General features: G+C 53.9%; 2 protein-coding genes across 5 annotated transcripts in view; both read right to left on the bottom strand.

Annotated features, from left to right (window-relative positions):
* Positions 1-2: 2 nt before the first annotated feature.
* CORO6 (coronin 6) lies at positions 3-8,188 on the bottom strand. The gene is given in 14 exon segments (XM_082603789.1): positions 3-1,161; positions 1,256-1,486; positions 1,585-1,642; positions 1,986-2,131; positions 2,220-2,324; positions 2,503-2,516; positions 2,519-2,602; positions 2,740-2,881; positions 3,263-3,382; positions 4,009-4,190; positions 4,286-4,415; positions 4,852-4,974; positions 6,428-6,682; positions 7,852-8,188. Coding segments are annotated over 13 exon segments (1,656 nt in total). The 5' UTR covers positions 6,626-6,682; positions 7,852-8,188; the 3' UTR covers positions 3-1,038.
* A 2,145-nt stretch (positions 8,189-10,333) lies between these two features.
* Positions 10,334-18,388, bottom strand: part of SSH2 (slingshot protein phosphatase 2) — a 251,056-nt gene continuing 243,001 nt past the window's right edge. For all 4 annotated transcript variants that reach the window (XM_082604553.1, XM_082604551.1, XM_082604554.1 and 1 more), the window contains one exon: positions 10,334-17,442. In XM_082604553.1, coding sequence (XP_082460679.1) covers positions 15,355-17,442 — 2,088 coding nt within the window. In that variant the 3' untranslated portion in view covers positions 10,334-15,354. The remainder of the gene's footprint in view (positions 17,443-18,388) is intronic.

Here is an 18,388-nt window from a genome sequence, read left to right as displayed (position 1 = left end):
GGTTTTTCCTACCTGCCTTTACTGGGGAAGAACGCCCATCTGCGGGTTGAGGGTTCCTTCTGAACCTCAGTGTGGGGAGGGCTCTGAAGTAAGAGGATGTCTGGTGGGTCCTGAGCCAAGCGTTGCATTTGTCAGGGCCCCCAGGAGTCTGGTGGTGGCACTTACAGAGGCTGGGGGTCTAGCATCCCCACCCATGCAGGAGGCACAGACTGAGCACTTGGTAAAATGTTTCATTCAGTACGTCTTGTTTTCCTCCTAGAGTCAAGGCCACAGCAGAGGGCTGGGGGCAGAGTGCGTGCGTGCGTGCGTGCGTGCGTGTGTGTGTGTGTGTGTGTGTGTGTGTGTGTCTGGGAAGGGGGAGGTGTGAACCTGCTTCCTCATGCCAGTTCTCTGGTTGGTTCTCCTGCGGGAGTGCCGTGAGGAAGCCGTCCTCTCCCCTGCAGATGGAGAGAAGGAAGAGAGCCCTCTGCCATAGACTGCTGGGTGTAGCCCGTGGGTCCGGCTGTACAGCCAACGTTTGTGTATGTCCGTAGAACTGGGGTGACGCCCGTTCAGTTTACCACTCAGGGTGGTGGAGTCAAGTGAGCTGATGAGAGGGAGAAGCGTTGTAATTTTCCCCAGCCGGTCTGGGGAGACCCGTCAAATCGCTACCCCTTTGAGGTCAAGCCCAAGCTCCCCAACATCCCCAAGCATTGCGCTAATACTAAGCACTTTCCCTGCCCTGGGCGGGAAGGGAAACAAAGGGGACACTGCCTGCCCTGCAGCACCATTGTTGAGGCCCCCGTCACCCTGGGCCTTCCAAGGCCAGCTCCTGCTGAGTCCTGTACGGGGCACACAGCCCGGTAGGCGCCAGACGGACGCGAGAGTCCGCAACGCTTCATTTGTCCAGGACTCCCGCGAGGGGCGGAGTTCCCTCCCCAGTCCCGGCCCAGGCCCAGAGAGGCGGGGTGCGGAGGGCCCAAAGCCGGGGCGGCGCGGGAGTGCTTGCGCTCCGCCCCACTTTGCCCTCCCGGCTTGGAGCTTCCCCGGCGCGATGCGCTAGTCCGTGCCGTCCACCAGCTCGCACAGCATGTTCTCCAAAGACGTGATGCGCTGCTCCTGGGCCTGCACCTGCTCGCGCAGGGCCTTGATCTCCTCCAGCAGCGTCTCCAGGGTGTGCTGCTGTTGGACGCAGAGGACGGAAGAGGCGGCGTTGGGCGGGGTGCGGTAGGGGGATGTGAAGATTGGGCCTGGGTGGAGCAGGGCGGGACCTTACCGACAAGGGGGCGTCGCTGGCTGACTGGCTGCGGCGGGGGCCGGGGGGCGGGCGCACGTCCAGGATGTTGCGCTTGGTGACCCGCAGCTCGCGGTGCTTGGGGGGCATGTAACCGTCCCTCAACGAGATGAGCACGGGTTCGGCGTCCTGGCCGGATAGCCATTCATCCGCTTCTAGGGCCGGTTCGGGGCCCGGCGTATCTGGGTAAAGGTCGTCTTGGAACAGGTCTGACTGCATGGGTAGGGGGACACGAGAACGAGCAGGGTGCCAGGCCTGCTCCGCTCCTTTCCGCCTTGGAGCCCTGCCCAACCCCTCTCCCGGCCACTCACCTTGCGGGGCACAGTCATGATGATGGGTTCACACTTTCTTTCGTGCAACTTGTAGAACCTATAAGGGAGCGGGGATCGGCACACGCTCAGGCTCCCACTCCCTTAACTCTTGCCCGGGGCCAAGGGGTTAGAGGCCAACACTTGCTGAGCGCCTACCATGCATTGCACTTTAAACACCCTCTGATGGGGTGTTTATCATCATTAAGAGATGAAGAAACTGAAGTTCAGAGAATGTCAAGCCTGTAGCATTGGGGCTGGCGCTGGAAACAAGCCCGTATGACAACCCCCATCCCCCCAAACCCACTATTTTCCAGAGACTACACTATTGGGGAAGCCCCCGGGTCTTCCCGGATGGGACGTGGGCACAGAAGCAGGTGAGCGGGAAGGGCAAGGCTGCTGACCGTGCAATCTCGCACTTGCTGACATCCAGTCCCCGCTTGGGCATGAAGCCCATGCCCCTCTGCGGCTCCTTGCTGCTGAACGTGTTCAGGTAATGCACGAAAGGTGGTTCCTCGGTAATCTCAAAGTACCGAATGCTGCTGTCGCCCTGCAAAACCAGTCGGTTCGGAGATATGCTGGGCGGGCGCCCGATATCTCGGTCCAGCCCCCTCTTCTCCCCTCCCTGCTGCGAGCACCTTGCCACACAGGTAGACAATGCTGGAGTCGGGATCGTAGAAGGGCAGCAGGACCCCGTTGCTTGTGTCCATCTCCTGCAGTGCCACTGGCTCCTCGAAGTTGTTCTGCCCGAGCACAGGAGGCGTGACCAGCCCTGTCCCGCCCGCCGTGCCGCTCTGGATCCCTTGAAGCTCCTGTACGCTTCGTGCCCTCCCCAAAGCCCACGCATTCCCAAGGCAACTCTGGTGAAGAGAGCTGCAGACCCCAAACCTGGACACCGCTCTCGGTCCCCCGCACCGATACCCCCTGCGCCGCCGCATGCAGTCACCGCAAACCACCCCCAGGGACTCGGCATCACCAGGCAGGGGCGCCAGCGGGGGCTCCTTCAGGCGACGCAGCAAAACTGGGCAGAGGGGTGGGTGTTAGGATGGCAGGCGCTGCAAAGAGGGCAGCAGCCTCCAGCCCTGTCCAGGTGGGCATGCCCTGCGGGTGGGGGGCGCCTGGCCCCTCTCCCGTGATGCCAGTCCCCGGGGCACACACCCCAAGCGTCCAGCTGCGTTACCGGGTCCCACAGGCCCAGCTCTCGCTGGCTCATGCGGGTGAAGCCCGTGGTGAAGATATGACCCTGGCGCGTGAAGACGGCCCGCATGGGCCTCATTCCCTCGTGGGCCGCAAACCTCTCCTGGGGGGAGGGGGAGACAGGGAGAGGCGTCACCCAGCTGCCTGCCCTGGGGAGCCTGGAGGGCCGGGCAACCAACTTGCTGACTTGGGTGTGGGGGGCGGAGACAAAAGGGGTCCTAAATTTTCAGTTTCCTGGAGTCTCCTGGCTGGCCCCAGGCCTGGAGAGCGCGGGGCGCGGGCCTCTCTCTGCAGATTCTGAGCCCTTAAGCGCCCTCAGAGCAGGGGGTGCCTGCGGGTTTCCCAGGGGAGCAGAGAGGCGCTTCCCAAACGGGAGCTCCCCGCTCCGCTTCAGCTATCTTGGGCGCGGGCCACGGTCTGGGAGAGCGCTCCCGGCTGACCCAGCGAAGGAGCGAGCGCGTGCGCCCGGCGCGGCCTGGCCTACCGGGTCCCAGAGCGCGAGTTGCCGCTCACTCATCCTGCTGAAGCCGGTGCTGAGTAGCTTCCCGTCTGCGGTGAAGACGGCCCGCAGCGGGCGGGCGCCCTCGTGAGGCCGGGCTCGCTCCTGCTCGCGGGGTTAGTGGGTTAGAGTGCCCGCCGCCCCGCCCCTCTCCGCTCCCGCCGCGCGCACTCCGCGCAGACGTGCACGTGCCCCGCGCATCCAGCGCCCCGCCTTAGGTTGAGGCTGGTGAGGCAGGTGCCGCCGCCCTCCCAGGGCACCCAGCTGGGGCAAACAACGCGCGAGGGTTGCCTCCAATCTCCCGCCTAGCGGGTCAACTAGGTTGGAAAGGGGCCTGCCCGCGAGCCAGTGTCAGGCTCAGGCGCCGGAAGATGGCGCTGGGTGCCGGCTGGGAGGAGAGGGGTCCGGGGGCGCAGGTTCGGTTCATGCAGGTCTGGTGGGAGGGTAGAGTTTGCAGCTTCTCCCCTCCTCAGTCACAAATCGAGCAGCCCTCCTCTGAGCTTCTGAGATGCAGGGGAGGGGAGGGAACAGGAGCGGGGCTGAGAATTGCGGGCTGGGGGCTTACTTAGGTCAGGGGCTGTGGTTGCAGACACGGAGGGGCAAGGCTGGTGTCTGGCGTTAAGGTGGAGGAGGTGAGAGCTGGGACGAGGGGCTCAGGGGGTTGTGGGTACAGAGGCCTGACAGCTGCTTCCTGGGGCAGGGGTTGGGACGTGCCCAGGCTAGGCACTCACCGCCACCACCTGGCCCTTGCGGGGGTCGATGATGCGCAGGGTCTTGTCCTTGCAGGTGGTGGCTAGCAGCCTCCCGTTGCTGTTCCAGCACACGCTGTGGATGACGTCCGGGTGTATGTCGTCTAGACTCAGAAGCACCTCCCCAGTGCCCACGTTCCAGATGATGATCACATTGTCACCACCTGCCCAGAATGGCCAGGCACCGTCACGTGGCCCTGCCTTTGCCACTCCCCACACCCCCAATCTATGGTAGGGACCCCTCCCTAGGCCCCCAGACCTGCACTGAGCAGGACATTCCGGGCAGTGGGGTGCCAGGAGAGGATGCCCACACGTTTGGAGTGGCCCTCGAGTGTGAGGATGGGTTCTGTAATGTTGCGCATAGGGGTATAGTCTGGAATCTGCCACACCTAGATAGAAGGAAAAGGCATAGGGTAGGTGGGATGAGGAGCCCACTTTGTCACTCTGCTCTTCCCTTACTTCCCCCACCCCCCTTCCCCAGGGTCAAGTGCAGGACAAGATGTGATGGTGCCCACATGGGGCAGAAGCAGCTGGGAGCCAGGAGGTGGCACTGTCAGCTTTCCAGAGACCTCCCTACTCAAACGAGCAGGGAGACTTCAGAGCACTGCCCTCCTGCTCTTCAGGCCCCAAGGTAGCCATGGCTAAAATTAGTCCTAAGCAGTTCATCCTGGGAGGGGGTGGGCCTGTAGCTAAAAATAGCCTGGGAGCTGGACAGGGCAGGGCCCTGGAACTCAGCACCTCCCTCACCACCTTCCGCAGCACAGGTGAGGCAGCCCTCCCTGCTTCCCCTGCCCGACAGCCCAGCAGCATCCACCTGGCTCCTACCATGATGGTGGTGTCATCTGAGGCACTGGCGATGACGTTGTCATTGTGTGGGCACCAGTCGATGTCCAGCACAGGGGCAGTGTGCCCAGTGACCAGTGGGTAGTTCTTATCCACTCGCCCTGTCTGCAGGGGTCAGAGAGGGAGATGTGGGGCCACTGTCCTGCGTGTTTTCAGGGGGTGGGGAGTGGATCTGTTTACATCTCAATTCTCTATTTTCTGTTTTCTCTTTGCAGAACCCACCCCCTTTCTGCTCTTCCAACCCCATCCGGCCTACTTCCTCTACTTCACGGAAGACAGAGTTGAAGTCATTTCATATCAAGGAATCAGACATAGAGAGGTAAGATAACTTAACCAAGGACACACAGCAAGATACTGGTAGAGTCAAGACTTGACTTCTTAGTCCAGTGCTCTTCTAAAAACATCTACTTGGAGGAGACTGTTCTTGGGCCTGTTCCCCCAACTGAAATGTCCATGGCAAGCCCCTGGTGGAATAGGTCAAGGTAAGGTAAGATGCAATGCAGTGCTTGACAGCCCTTTACTAGCCACAGTTGGCAGATCTCCCCCTTGTCAATGGCTTTACCTTGGAACCACAAGCAGCAGGCATTCCTTGTGCCTGCCGTCTCCCAACCTGAGCTGGGGCCCATCTATTTTTAATCTTTATGGTATGTTTGTGGGGGCTCTGAGGCCTTTGCAGGGGCTGGCGTCAACCCAGACCAGGCGGTAGGGGAGAGGGGTGGCCGTGTGGCATTGGAATGGCACTTGTACTGGGGGAGGAGGTGGCTCCAGCTGAAATTTGAGCCCAGGGGATGATGTCCTTGGATGGTGTCTGCATTGTCCTGGAGTGAGTCACTGGCTATTGCCAGGCCTCATCCTGACCTTGCCACCTGTGGGGCCTCCCCTAACAAGGTGTAGGAGCCGGAATCCAGGTCAAGGTCATGCCTTGGAGTGGCCATCCTGTGGGTAGAGATGGCTGAGGGGCTTGAGGCTACTCAGTAAAGGTGCTGGTCATTGCCTGGCCCCCATCCCTGAAGTAGAGGGGGCTTTGGCCTTATATGTCATGTCCCCCGGCCCTTTGCTCTCATTCTACCTCACTGCAAGAACCAGAATCGGGGAGGTGGCCAAGAACTCTTTGGATAGAGCCTGACTCTGTCCTCAGTGTGCTGCTCCGGGGTGTGATTTAATCCAATGCTCACCCTGGGCTGCGTACAAAGATCCTGGCACCAAAAACATAAGGGGTGTGGCATCAGGAGAGATAGGAACAGAATCTGGCCAGGTTCTGTCTCCACTGCTTCCCAACTATCCATCACCCACTCCTGGTCCCTGCTGGGAACAGGGTGCTGCATGGAGAAGGGATGGGCTGCGAGTAGGTGGGGGCCGATGTGATGCTGCTGTTCTAGGAGGGGTGACAGAGCCTCCCAATTGGTCCCTGAGTGATTGGGGAACAGGGAGCCGTCAGTCCACATAGACTGCCCTCCTGACTGAGGAATGGAACTAGGTGAGAACACAGGCTGCTATCAGGAGTCCCCAGGAGTCACAGCCAGTGTCCTCCACCTGCTTCCTTCCCCTCATCTCTCACCTTGGCCAGAGGCAGGACGATGAAGGCACCTCCACCTCCAGCCTCCACAATAATGGCCAGGAATTTGGGGTTGACGGCACAGAAGGAGCTGTCCCATGTGACCTTGGACACACGGATGTCCTCGTAGGCCTGGTCAGCCTTTGCCGCCTGTCCAAACACATGGCGGAACTTGCTCTGCCGAACCACGCGCCGGCTCATAGCTGGGGGCAGAGATGGAGGATCTCGGTGCCCAAATTTTGGTCCTTAGTCCCGTAGCTGTGGGAGGGAGGGAGGGAGGAAGAGTTGGGGGAGTGGCAAGTGAGAAGGGTTATCTGACCAAGAGTCAGCTATAAATTAATATAGAGTCTGGTCCTAGAAGCAGGGAATTTTCCTCAAGGTGATGTATGGGAAAGTTCTTTGCTTAGTTCGAGGGGCTAGGATTTGGGGCCTGACTTCTCCTTAGAGAGCCAGGCTGGGGGACAGTGGAGCCTGACTGGGCCTGAAAGCTTCCTGGAAGTTGAAGTGGTTTTGGGAGGAGCCTCAATGCCAGGCTGCCCTCCCACTGCCAGGCTTGTATGAGCATCTCTTCACGGAAGTGGTTTATCTCCCAGAGGCATCTTGTCCAGAATCAGAGGCTTTGGCTTAAGGCCATTTGTGGGGTTAGGACTGCAGCCACTCAAGATCCTAAACTCAGCATCTGTGGCATAGTTTAGGTGGATGGGGTTTTGCCTTTTTCTAAAAATTTGCCAAGGAAAAGTTCCTCCTGTTAGCTCACCTGAGTTCTTCCTGCTACTGTTTTCATCAGTTTCCTCCCATGCTGTTGGCGGGGGGTGGTGGTGGGGGACACAGTGTAAGGTGGATCTCTCCTCCTCCCACTTCTCTCTGCACTGGCTTCTCTAAGAGGCCCTCACCACTGTGTTCTGGCTTTTGCCGGCCATATTTCAGCTCCACTGCTCTTCTGGGTCCTCTCTCCTACTAAATTCTCTTGGGGGTGGGGTCCTCGACCCCCCTCCCCCCGGCTCAGAGCCAGATTTTCAGGAGTGGAGTGAGGAGGGCGAGGTGCCTTTTCTCCCGCTTGGGGCTTGAGCTAAGCTCTTCCCCAGGGGACACACCGAGCTCTTCCAAAGCCCCAGCGACTGACTCCAGCCCCTCCCCAGCCCCGGGCATCCCTGTGCCCTTCAAGACGCTTCTACGGCTCCCGGCCTGAGGCCCGGCCTCCCCGCACCCTTCTCCGGCCTCCTGCCCAGGCACTGCGTTTTTGCGAGACGAGGTGTCTGCGCCCTGCGGGCGCGCGGGCCGCTGGTCGGCCAAATATAGACACCAAGTCCGCCCCGCCCGGGACCGAATTTGGCGGCGGGTGGGGGGGAGGGGGCGCAGACCTCTGTCCCCTCCAGACACCCCGCCCGCTTCACTGGCTACGGTGGCGGCGGTGGGGGGGTGGGTACCTGGTCCTGAGCCGGCCGAGGGGCGCTCACGCTGCGACTTCTCTGCGGAGGGGGTTGGGGCTGCGCTGGGGACCAAGAGAGGCGTCAGGGCACCGGAACTGCCTCTCCGGGTGTCCGCGGCGTCTGGGGCCCGGGCGTTCGGCTGCGCGCTCCGGCCGCTGCCTGCGACTCTCGGGGCCGGGCGTCGCTGCAGTCCCAGCTGCCGCTGCCATCAACCTGCGGAGGCGGGCCTAGCGCAGGGGCGGGGTCACATCGGCCCCGCCCTCTCCAGCGGCGGGAAAGTCGAGTGCTGCAGACTCTGCGCGGCCAGTCCGCGGGCCTTCGAGAAGCGTCAAAAGTAATTCTGCGTGTGTGCGCCGGCTGTGCGCGCTCCTCCGCGCTCCGCGCCTAGCGGGTGGGCTGAGGAGGCCCAGGTTCCCAGACCAGAGCTGGGCGCTGAGAGAGGGAGCCTACGAGGGGGCGCGCTCCCCTCAGAGCCGGCGGCCGAGCAAGATCAGATGCCTTCACGCTGCATTCCTGCTGCAATCACACTCCCAATTTAGACCATACCGGCGGGCCGGGGCTGTGGGACTGCACGTCCAGACACCCCTGAGGAGAGGTCCCGGAAGATGCTCTGGGGGCCCTTGGATGAGGGCCTAGGCTGGCCCAGGGCAGCTGTGAGGGTACCCGACAGGGGCCTGTGAATGTTACTGTTATTAATAGCAATAGCGACCACTGTCACTGTACTAGGCACTTCACCCCGTTAGAGAGGATTCCACGGAACAGGGCACAAAGCAGCCTAAAAACCGGTGATAGGGGTGTGGGAGAAAAAAAAGTGAACACCAGGTTCAAGGGAAAGCGGCTGGCACGGGTCTTTTATTTTTTTTAATAAATTTACTATTTATTTTATTTATTTATTATTTTTGGCTGCGTTGGGTCTTCGTTGGGTGGGCTTTCTCTAGTGGACGCAAGGCATGTGGGATCTTCCCAGACCAGTGCTCAAACGCATGTCCCCTGCATTGGCAGGCGGATTCTTAACCACGGCGCCACCAGGGAAGCCCAGAAGCAGGAATCCTTCAATCCATTCTGCCTTCAGTTCCATCACCTGGGCGGGGGTGGGGTGGGGTGGGGTGGTGGTTGCTCTCCAGGTACAAGAGCAGGAACTTACAGGTGTTGTTTAGAGCTGGCATGGCTCAGCCCTGCCCTCTAGCCTTCTTCTGGCTGCCAAGGCCTGGCAGAGCTGGGGGTAGGTGGAGCCAAGGCACAAAGAACCAATCAGTGGAAGAAGCTACTTGGACTTGGTGCTTTCCCTTGCTGTTATCCATTTGAACTGTTACCCATCTGAATAGCAATCCATAAAAGATAGGCATAGACTTCATCTTTCATAAAGCCATTTTCTGGAAGAGGTGGCCTGGCAACTTAGACATGATTTGGTCCATTTGCTTTGGCTAGAAAGCCATGACTGATCAGGGTCAGGGACTCCAGGCACCCCTAGAATATTTTGTGAAATGACCTTGCCTTCACCATCATGCACTCTGGCACTCCAGCCAGAGACCAGTGGTGTGCCCATCTCATTTGATATGGACGATTCAGACTGAAGCAGGCTGACTTAATTTTAGTTCAAGGCAGTGTCTTCTCTGGAAACTGAGCTTTCCCTAGATAGTAGGGCTGCTTTATATGTGATGAATGGCACCACTAAATATCTCATGATGGGTCTGTGGAGGGGTGGGAGAAGTGGAGACCCCTCCCCCCAGCCTGTTTTTGTTTGTTTTTGTTTTTGGCCATGCCGCAGGGCTTGCAGGATCTTAGTTCCCTGACCAGGGATTGAACCCGCGCCCTCGGCAGTGAAAGCACGGAGTCCTAACCACTGGACCGCCAGGGAATCCGCACCGCCCCCCCGCGCCCGTTTTAGGGAACTGCTCTTTGGCCCCATCTCTCTTCCTCTACCACTGACATCAAGTGCTTCTCTTCTCTTCTAATTATGGGAGAGGGTTAAAGCTTTTACTTCTTTGGAAAGTCATGCCGTTTCTAGAAACCTTTCAGTGAGCTGAGGTGCCCTGTGCCGAAAGCTTGTGAACTCTATCTTGTTAATGTCCAGAGAAGTCACCTACCCAAGAAATCCAGTCTCTGCTGGGGCACGTCACGGCAGCTGTCCCAGAACACTTTGTACCACAGATGGCGGCGGAATTTTGGTCCCTTTGCTTATTCATTCTCCTAACATTCAGGTGGTGGCTTTGGCAAGAGCCTCTTTGACCAGGCAAGTTCCCAGCGTGGTCACTTGATTGGAGCCACACTGTCTGAAATAATCTTTAGTGATGCCATTTCCCATCCAGTCTTCATTTTGTGAGAGGTAGAAAGTTGTATTTTTTTCCCAGAGCTCAGCTCTCTCCTAAGGGAGGGAGATCAATCAATGGGAATTGCATCATGTTTACCATCAGTGTTCTCTTCCAATCCCTCCACCTTTCAGCAACCCCCTCTTTTGTTGCACTTGATCAAGTACACGTTTCATCTTCAAAATAAAAATTTATTCAATCTGTAACAAGAACATTGAATCTGCACATTTGCGCACAAGTTCACATTTAAAAACAGCGGAGCACATCAGTAATAAAAAAACCTATGATACAAGTGGAACATCCCAACCACCAGGAAGATTAAGGAGGGAGATGAGACCACTCTTTATATTCTGCTTCAAATGCCTCAAAAAGGTCCCAGAGATTCCAGGGAGCACCTGCTTTATTTAATAAAATGTGAGCATAAAAGTTTGGGGTGGCCTGGGGCAAAGGTAACAGTCAGTGGGAGAGTCTTTTGGACTTGTTTTCTACATTTAGAACGAGTCCTACAAAATTAAAGTAGAAAGAAAGAAAGAAAAGGCACCTTAAGCTATGCCAAGCAAACCAAATTCCAATAAAACATAAAAACCAAACAGTTCCCTGTGGATTTACTGATTGGGAAGCATTTCAGGGCCAGTTACCCAGCTTCCAGACTGGGTCATCGGCTTGAGTCAAGCCCTGGGTATTAGCTCTCCATGTGTGCACAGGATGCTGCCACCGGTGTTGCTGAGGACACAGATGGCAGCACGTCGTATACCCCTTGGGACATCTTCAAGCTGGTGAGGGATGATTCCAGTTTAGAAATCCTGTCCCAGATCTCTGGGGCACTGAGAAAATGAGGCTGGTTCTCTTTTCATAGCAGGAGCCAGGCACAGGCACCCTCCACTTCCAGGCCAGAAAAGTACAGAAGCACCTTGCAATAGCTCTCCATGACATCAAGGGACCCCAAGCCCTGGAGAAGGGTTAGGAGTGTGCAGCTTCCTGCTTTGGTAGCAGGAGGCTTTTTCCTGATATAGCCGTCGGATGAGTCGCGGCAGCAAATACATTGATGCCTAATACACGCCTTAATCTTTTAGTTTGGAAGGGAAAACAAATCCAAGATGTTTTTAAGTTGGATTGGTGCTGAAATAGCTAAAATTTCATCTCATCTACCATCAAAAAGCAAAACAAAATTAGACAAAAACGACACTAGCCATTCACCATTACAACCATCACTATAAGACACACCATCACTGAGGAAATGATGAATATTTCCATACAGAGTGTTGGATGGGAGTGCAAGACACAGATGGAAGTCAGCTCCAGGTTTTCCCCACTTACCCATGAGGGCTGACCATAAGGCTGACCTTGCTCAGTGTGAGGACTCACAGGATGGCCAGGGCTGGGTGCCTGGAGGAGGAATCTGAGCGGCCATCAAGATGATGCACGTTTTAATATTCACAATGTAAACAAAATATCCACAAACAGTTCAAAAAAGCCAAAGAATGGCTTTATTTAAAAAATTTAAAATGCCCTTGAAAGAGACCCTTTTTGCATAATGCTTTCTTAAAAAAAAAAAAGAGAGAGAGAGAGAGAGAGAGAAACAGTTCCCACAAAAACATCTTTACCAAACATGGCTGGATCACTTCAGAACTGAAATCCTCAGATGGAACAAATGAAGATTTCTGTGAGCTGCTATGTCTCAGAAGCTTCAGGTCTATCCAAGAGCATCTGTCTGGGGCCCTTTAGCAGGAGGGGACCTCAGAGCCTGGGCTGTCATCCTCAGGCTGTCCTTGGGGCTCTTGGTAGTTCCCAAAATGAGAAAGAGGAAATCCCAGTTGGGATAAAGGTACAGAACCAGGAAAATGCTAGATAAAGAGCCTGAAGAGGCTGAGATGTTAGGAATGATCCTAAACATTCGGAATCTGAAAGGCAACCAAAATAAGGAGAGATGAGTATTACTACACTACGGTACTGTGTATCTGCTATAGTACAAACTACTCCTAAGTGTTTCTAAAATCAAAAAGGGGTTTCTCTCCTTCCTACTGACCAGGTAACCATCCAGATTACAGCTCAAAATCTGTGTGCTCCTGGGGCTTTTACCCCATGCACCACAGTGTTACGTTTTACACACATACACACACACACACACAACCCCTCCAGAATAATTTTGAGTCAGACTATGGTGGTTTTTCAAAATAAAGAGAGGCACTGAGCGAGAGGTCCAAACTTTTCCTACTCATCTCTGTCAATCTACCAGACCTGCTGTTTCGGGTCTGGCTTTTCCATGAACAGAAAAGGGAAATAGGCCACCTGAGATTATCTGTTTGAAGAGAATAAAGTTTAGAAAGTTCTTGATAGGCCATCAGGTACTTCCCCTGGACAGTGCTCAGCTACATAAATAGCACAAGAACACTCAGTTTTGGGAGTCTGAGGGCTGGCAAAACCCTATGGCATGGCTGAATTACAGACCTTGTGTAGAGAATGTTTACTTAGGCAGGTAAATTAAATGATAAAAAGTATAATTATTAAAAAAAAAAAGGCAGAGCAAGACCTCCTCTACTCTTTAAAAAAAAAAAAGGTCTTGTTTCTCTTCACAGCGTTTGAGGTTCCCCCACTCCCAATCTTTGTTGTTCTTCAGTGCAGTGAGGGTGAGCATTGAACACAGTGGCCGGGAGAAGCGAGAACACTGCAATACTGTCGACCCTGTGTGCACTTCTTCATATGAGGGATGTCACCATCTCAGGGGATTAACTGAGTGGACACTACTCTCTTAACCTCCATGCAAAGCCTCCTCTTCCCACCCCTGCCACAGTTTCCTCTCCTTTCACCAACATATTGGTGATGGAACTGCCTCAACAAGAAAGGGCAGTTTAGATGGATGAGCCCTGGAAATTCAAAACCCTGTCCTGCAAGCCTCCTCACACTGGAACATGCCGCCTAGTACAACATTTTACAACACATTAAATATCCTGGAGTCACAAAGCTGTGCGGATGACACATTTGAACATTTAAGGAAACTATTTAGGGACAGCACAGGTACGTATCATTACTGCACCATAAAAACACTTAGAGCAGGAGGTTTCTGTCCAATCTGCCTCCTGGCGGTGATGTCAGACCCAACTACGGCCTCCACCCGGCAACTGGATTCACAGCTCCTCTTGAACACCTATGAGTGGCCTCAGTCCACCTTTTCTCTCTCCTTTGGGTCACCATACCACCTGCCCTCATCGAACTCTGGCCTCTGACATCACTTTGACAGTCTGTGCATCTTTTCCCTCTAAGTGCTGTGATGAACCTCAAACCTAAATCTTAGGTCTGTGCTCGGTCAACCTCTCAGCAATGTGGACAACCACCAAAGCAAACAGGAAGCAAATTTGCAAACCTCTTCAGCTTTGATGAGCTGCAGTGGGTGTTCCATTCCAAGCTAAATATGTTTTCTGTAAGTAGCTGAAATAGGCTTGTTTACGGCAGGTGCTCCTGTGTTAAGGACCTCCACAATAGCAGCAAAGCAATAGCATCCTAAACGTGGTCATTAAGGGTGCCTGCCCTTGGCTGAGGCCTCCCTGCAGCCCTTCAGCCTAATCCATTAGGAGCTTCCACCTTGGGCAGCAGTAACACTCACATATACTCCCTGGCTCTGGTTCAGCTAGTGGCGAACAACATTCTGGGATTTCAGTCTCAAAGAGGAATCAGCCTTCAGTCAAACTGTGATCTAATAGGAGCCTTTAGGGGTTTCTCTGAGGAGGAAGTTACTAACGCATAATTTGGCAGGAGCTGGTGATTAGAAGTCTCCATTTAAAAAAAACCCACCATCAATATATACTCTGCAGATTCCTACCAACACCCATCAGTCTTATTTCTGTGGTGTCCGTATGTTTTCCAGTTGCAGCTTTACTATTTCTTAAAATGGATAAGTCAAAAAGACCCTACAACATACAACATTATCAACAAAACAATGTAAGAAAGTGACGACATTATGTACATAAGTACTGTGTATAAACTAGAGAAATGACAAATCTTCCAGGAAAAGGAAAAAAAAAAACTTACGTCAAGTGTTAACAGTGATAATATTAAAAAGAAAACTTTGCATTCAATGGAGGTTATACATATGTAATGTAACAATTCAAATACCTACAAAATTAAAAAAAATAGGCAGCACTGGGAGAAACAGCATGAGGGAGGAAAATAAATTGGAAAAAATATGGCCATTAAACTTAGAAGGCCCACAGAATTATTCAAGTAATGAAAGGGTTAAAACCCTACATATGTATTCATTTTACAAGAACACACTGACTTTTAATTGCTGTTTTTCAAACTTGTCCCAATTGTGTTTTAGTTGGGAGAATGCTGCAGGGCACATTTCCAGGGGATGGGGGGGTGGGGTAGGATGACCACCTGTGTGGAGCCCATCCACCTGGAAGATACTGGGCAGTGGTGGCCTCTCCACCCCCAATTTCACCTCCTTCTCTTCTGCTTTCCTCTAGAGAGGACCTCTCAGATTGCCTTTGGAGTTCATTTTAAATTTAATAAAATTATTTGCTTGGGGTAAAAACGTATTTGCTTGATAAGTTTACAAAGCCAGCCATTATCATGCCTTTTTGTAATGATACTCTGGAGACCAGGAGAAATGATCTGGAATACCCTCTTTGAGAGCAAAGCAGAACCTGCCCATTTCAGGAACTCCAAGGGGCTGGGGCTGGGGCTGGGGCTGGGGACCAAGTCTGAGAGCATGCTGTCGTTGGGCTGCCCCCTTCAGTGAATCCAATGCATCAGGTCTGAAGACCTAACCATCATCACACAGGCCTGGGGCAGCATTTCCAGTTCCCAGCTTCAACCCCACCTTCCCCATCTGCTTCCTTCCTCAATCAAGCAAGCATGCCTTCCCTCAGGGGGCAAAATGAGGAGCAGGTGGCAGTAGATTGAAAAACAGCAATTTGCCTTTGATAAAGGTGTTCTTTGAAAATGAGTATTTTTTGAGGTTTGCATTTTCCAAAAATAAAAAATGATAAAATGGTCTTGCCGTCCAAATCAAACTCTCTCTCTCTCTCTCTCACACACACACAGAGGAAAAAAACCAAACCCTGCATGCGCCAGGAACAGTAAAATGACCAAAATATTATAAAATTAACCAATAAAGTGCATGTTCCTTACATATTACACCTGCCCCTTTTACAAACATTTCTTTCAGAAAGTCACATGTAGAGGCTCAGAATCACATGGTATTATAGAAGGGGTTGGTTGTCCGTTTTTTATCATTTGCTTTTTTCAGTCTCCTTAGGGGGTGAGTTCTGCCGTGCTGCTGACGGGGCACTACAGCCAGCCCTGGAGCTGGGCCTGCACCCTGCAGTCCCTGGGTCTGTACCAAAGGAAGGCCTCCTTCAGAACTAGTCAATTCAGGTCCTGCCCTGGGGAGCAAACACTGCTGACTAGAACCAAATTCTTTGGCATACTGTACAAGGGGCCTCTCCACCGGCTTGCTCTGTGCGATACACTCTGTTGTTTTGAGTTGCTCTATGAAATACTTGGTGGGCTCTAGGTTCTGGGGAGCATCTGGGTTTTCTGGGGCCTCCTGGGCCTCCATTCCCGAGCCCATTCTGAGGAAGGGCTGAAGCAGTTTGAGATGAGGGGACTCAGAGCAGACAGGCCCCGTCTCCGGTAAACAGTCTTTACAGAGGTCCAGGTAACCTAACTTGGCGAGGGAAGCTGAACGCCTCATCTGCGATGGTTTGGGGAGCCCTACCTGGGAAATCGCTCGGGACTCGATTTCTTGAGCGCATTCCCTCACCCCACTGGGGCTGTGACTGAGACCCTTCATACCGTCACTACTAGAGCCGTGTGGGAGCTGACAGGCTACAGGCGATGGGTCCAGTTCTTCTTGTTGCTCCCCAACACTGTCGCCGAGTTTGCTAATTAAACACAGGTCTTCGCAACTTAACTGGGAGCCCCGGTATGGCACTTCACTGCCCCTGGAGAGGGGGCCCTCCTGACTTTCTTCCCAGCTGCGCTTCTCCGCAGAGGGCTCATCGTCTGTGCTGCTGCTTTGCTCTGTGAAGCCTTCCAGGTGAACCACCATCTGGGGATGCAGGTAAGCTAAGCTGGCACCAAGCAGGTGGGCTGAGTGACTGACAGAAGGCGCTGCTATCTCCGGGGCAGTTGCTGGGCTGTTGCCCCAGTCTTCAGGGCTGCTCGGGGTGGGGGCTGGGTGGGCGGGCCTGCCGTGCTCATGCTCGGGAGAGGAAGAATGAGGCAGAGGTAGCGCTCTGGGGTGCAGGGAAGCCTGGTCGGGGCTCAGTGTCCGGTTCAGATTTTCATCCAGTGCACAGAGGACAGCGATGGACTCCTCCACTTTCACTTTCCTCAGTCCCTGCTCCCCGCTCTTTCCGCTGGTGGCTGTTTCCCCGTCTGGCCCGTGAGCAGGTGTCGTGACCGTGTGGGTGTATTCCATGGCTTCTCTCTCCCTGGGGAGAGGCAGAGGGACTGCTGGTGTCTCAGGTCCCTGGCACGAGACCGACGTCCTCTGGTCCTTCAGGACTCCTTCCTGCTGCGTTCTGGGACCTGACCCTGGGCACTTCTGAGGAGCTGGCAACGGGTGAGACTCCAGCAGCTCGGGTGCTGGAGCGGTGGCATGCTGCTCAGAATGGGGTAGGGAGCCAGCCTCGGACCCACTGCATTTCCCTTTGCCCTTGCTCATCTCTGGTTCCTTGGGGACAAATGAATGTTCTAGGGTGGCTTCATCACTCCTCCCTTTTGGTGCTAGATCTGCCACAGAAGAAGAATCATTCTTGGAATTCTTACGAGTGGACAACGAGGTACAAGCAGGGGCAGCACCGTGGTGCTCTTGCTCCTGCCGCAAGCGCTCCTCAAACTCCAAGGTGGCTCGCCTCACGGACCCGGGGTACCACTTGGCACCCGGGGGCATCCCTGGGCCCCAGAGCTCTTGTTCCCCCTCAGCTGGTTCCTCTTCTTCCAACTCTGTGGTGGATGAGTGTGCCACCGGGCACCCTTCTGGCTCCCACTTCCCTGAGTCTTTGGCCAGTTCAGGCTGGGCTGTGCAGGAACCTCCACTCTGCTCCAGATTTCCAGGTTTGTTCTCTGCGGCTTGGGCCCTCTCAAGGGGCAGCTCATGGACGATGTGCTTCTTTGGTGTATGGCATGGAATGGATAGGACGTCGCCTTTCACTTGAATCTGTCCAACTCCTTGACTGATGGATTCAATCTCAGTGACGATTTCTTTGACTGAAATTGCATTTTCTGAGTGAGACTGCATGAAGATGTCTGGGCTGACCAGTTCTGAGATTGCCTAAGAAGAGAAAACAGCGAGATGGTTATGGCAAACTGTAATCCAATTGAAAATGCCAGATTTTTTGCTTACTAATCCTCTGATCCAGGAGAACCTTCTGGCTCTCTGAGGACACAAATCATGGAGTGCCTGGGACTGTCCTCTGCCTGGGGTTGTATTCTGTTTTGTCGTACAAGAAAAAACCGGATTCATCAAAGGCAGAGATACAAAATTAGTCACAGGTTGTGTCACTGTCTAGTAAACTTCTGTTCTGTTGACTCAAATAGGATTCTAATCCAGTATCTTGCTCCAAAAGTAAAAAGCAAGTAGCCTTGGAGGCTCCTATAATCCTTATTTTCCTAAGACCATGAGCCTTCAGGATTTAGGCCATACTGGGGTAAATAAAACCTCTCCTCTCTAGCCTATCCCCTTCCAGTTTGATCCTAACTTGGTTCAAGGGGAAGAGTTCCACTGAAGGGCTCAGTGGCCACCTTAAATATGCCCAGTGTTAGAAGAAGCTGGATGTCTGATGTGGAGACTCACTGCTCTCTTCTGTCCTTTGTCTTGCCAGCTTTCGTCCACATCCTCCCACTGCTTCTCCCAGCAGCCGCATCCCAGCACACGGGGGCACTCTATATCTGACTGCATAGCTCCTATGTTTCACATGGCTTCTTCCTTGGCTTATGCAGCCACGTGCCTGAGCAAACTTAGAAACTGCGAATCTGACATTTTAATGTTCCACCAGTTACATATTCCCAGATGGATTTAGAACAAGGCCAAAGAAAACTGGCCAATGCAAAATCAAGTCCTACTGTAAAAAAATAAGAATTTCAAAATTTAGAAATGGCCCTTGGACATCTCTTAAAGCAACATCATTATGACCATCAATCTACTTTGTTAACATTTTTATAAACCTTCAAGGTACAGTATTTCCCTAGGAATTGTTCTTGTCTTTCTCCTTCAAACA

The sequence above is a fragment of the Mesoplodon mirus genome, assembly GCF_964341445.2.
Source record: "Mesoplodon mirus genome assembly, chromosome: 18".
Classification (NCBI taxonomy): domain Eukaryota; kingdom Metazoa; phylum Chordata; class Mammalia; order Artiodactyla; family Ziphiidae; genus Mesoplodon; species Mesoplodon mirus.
This window is presented reverse-complemented; position numbering and strand designations above follow the sequence as displayed.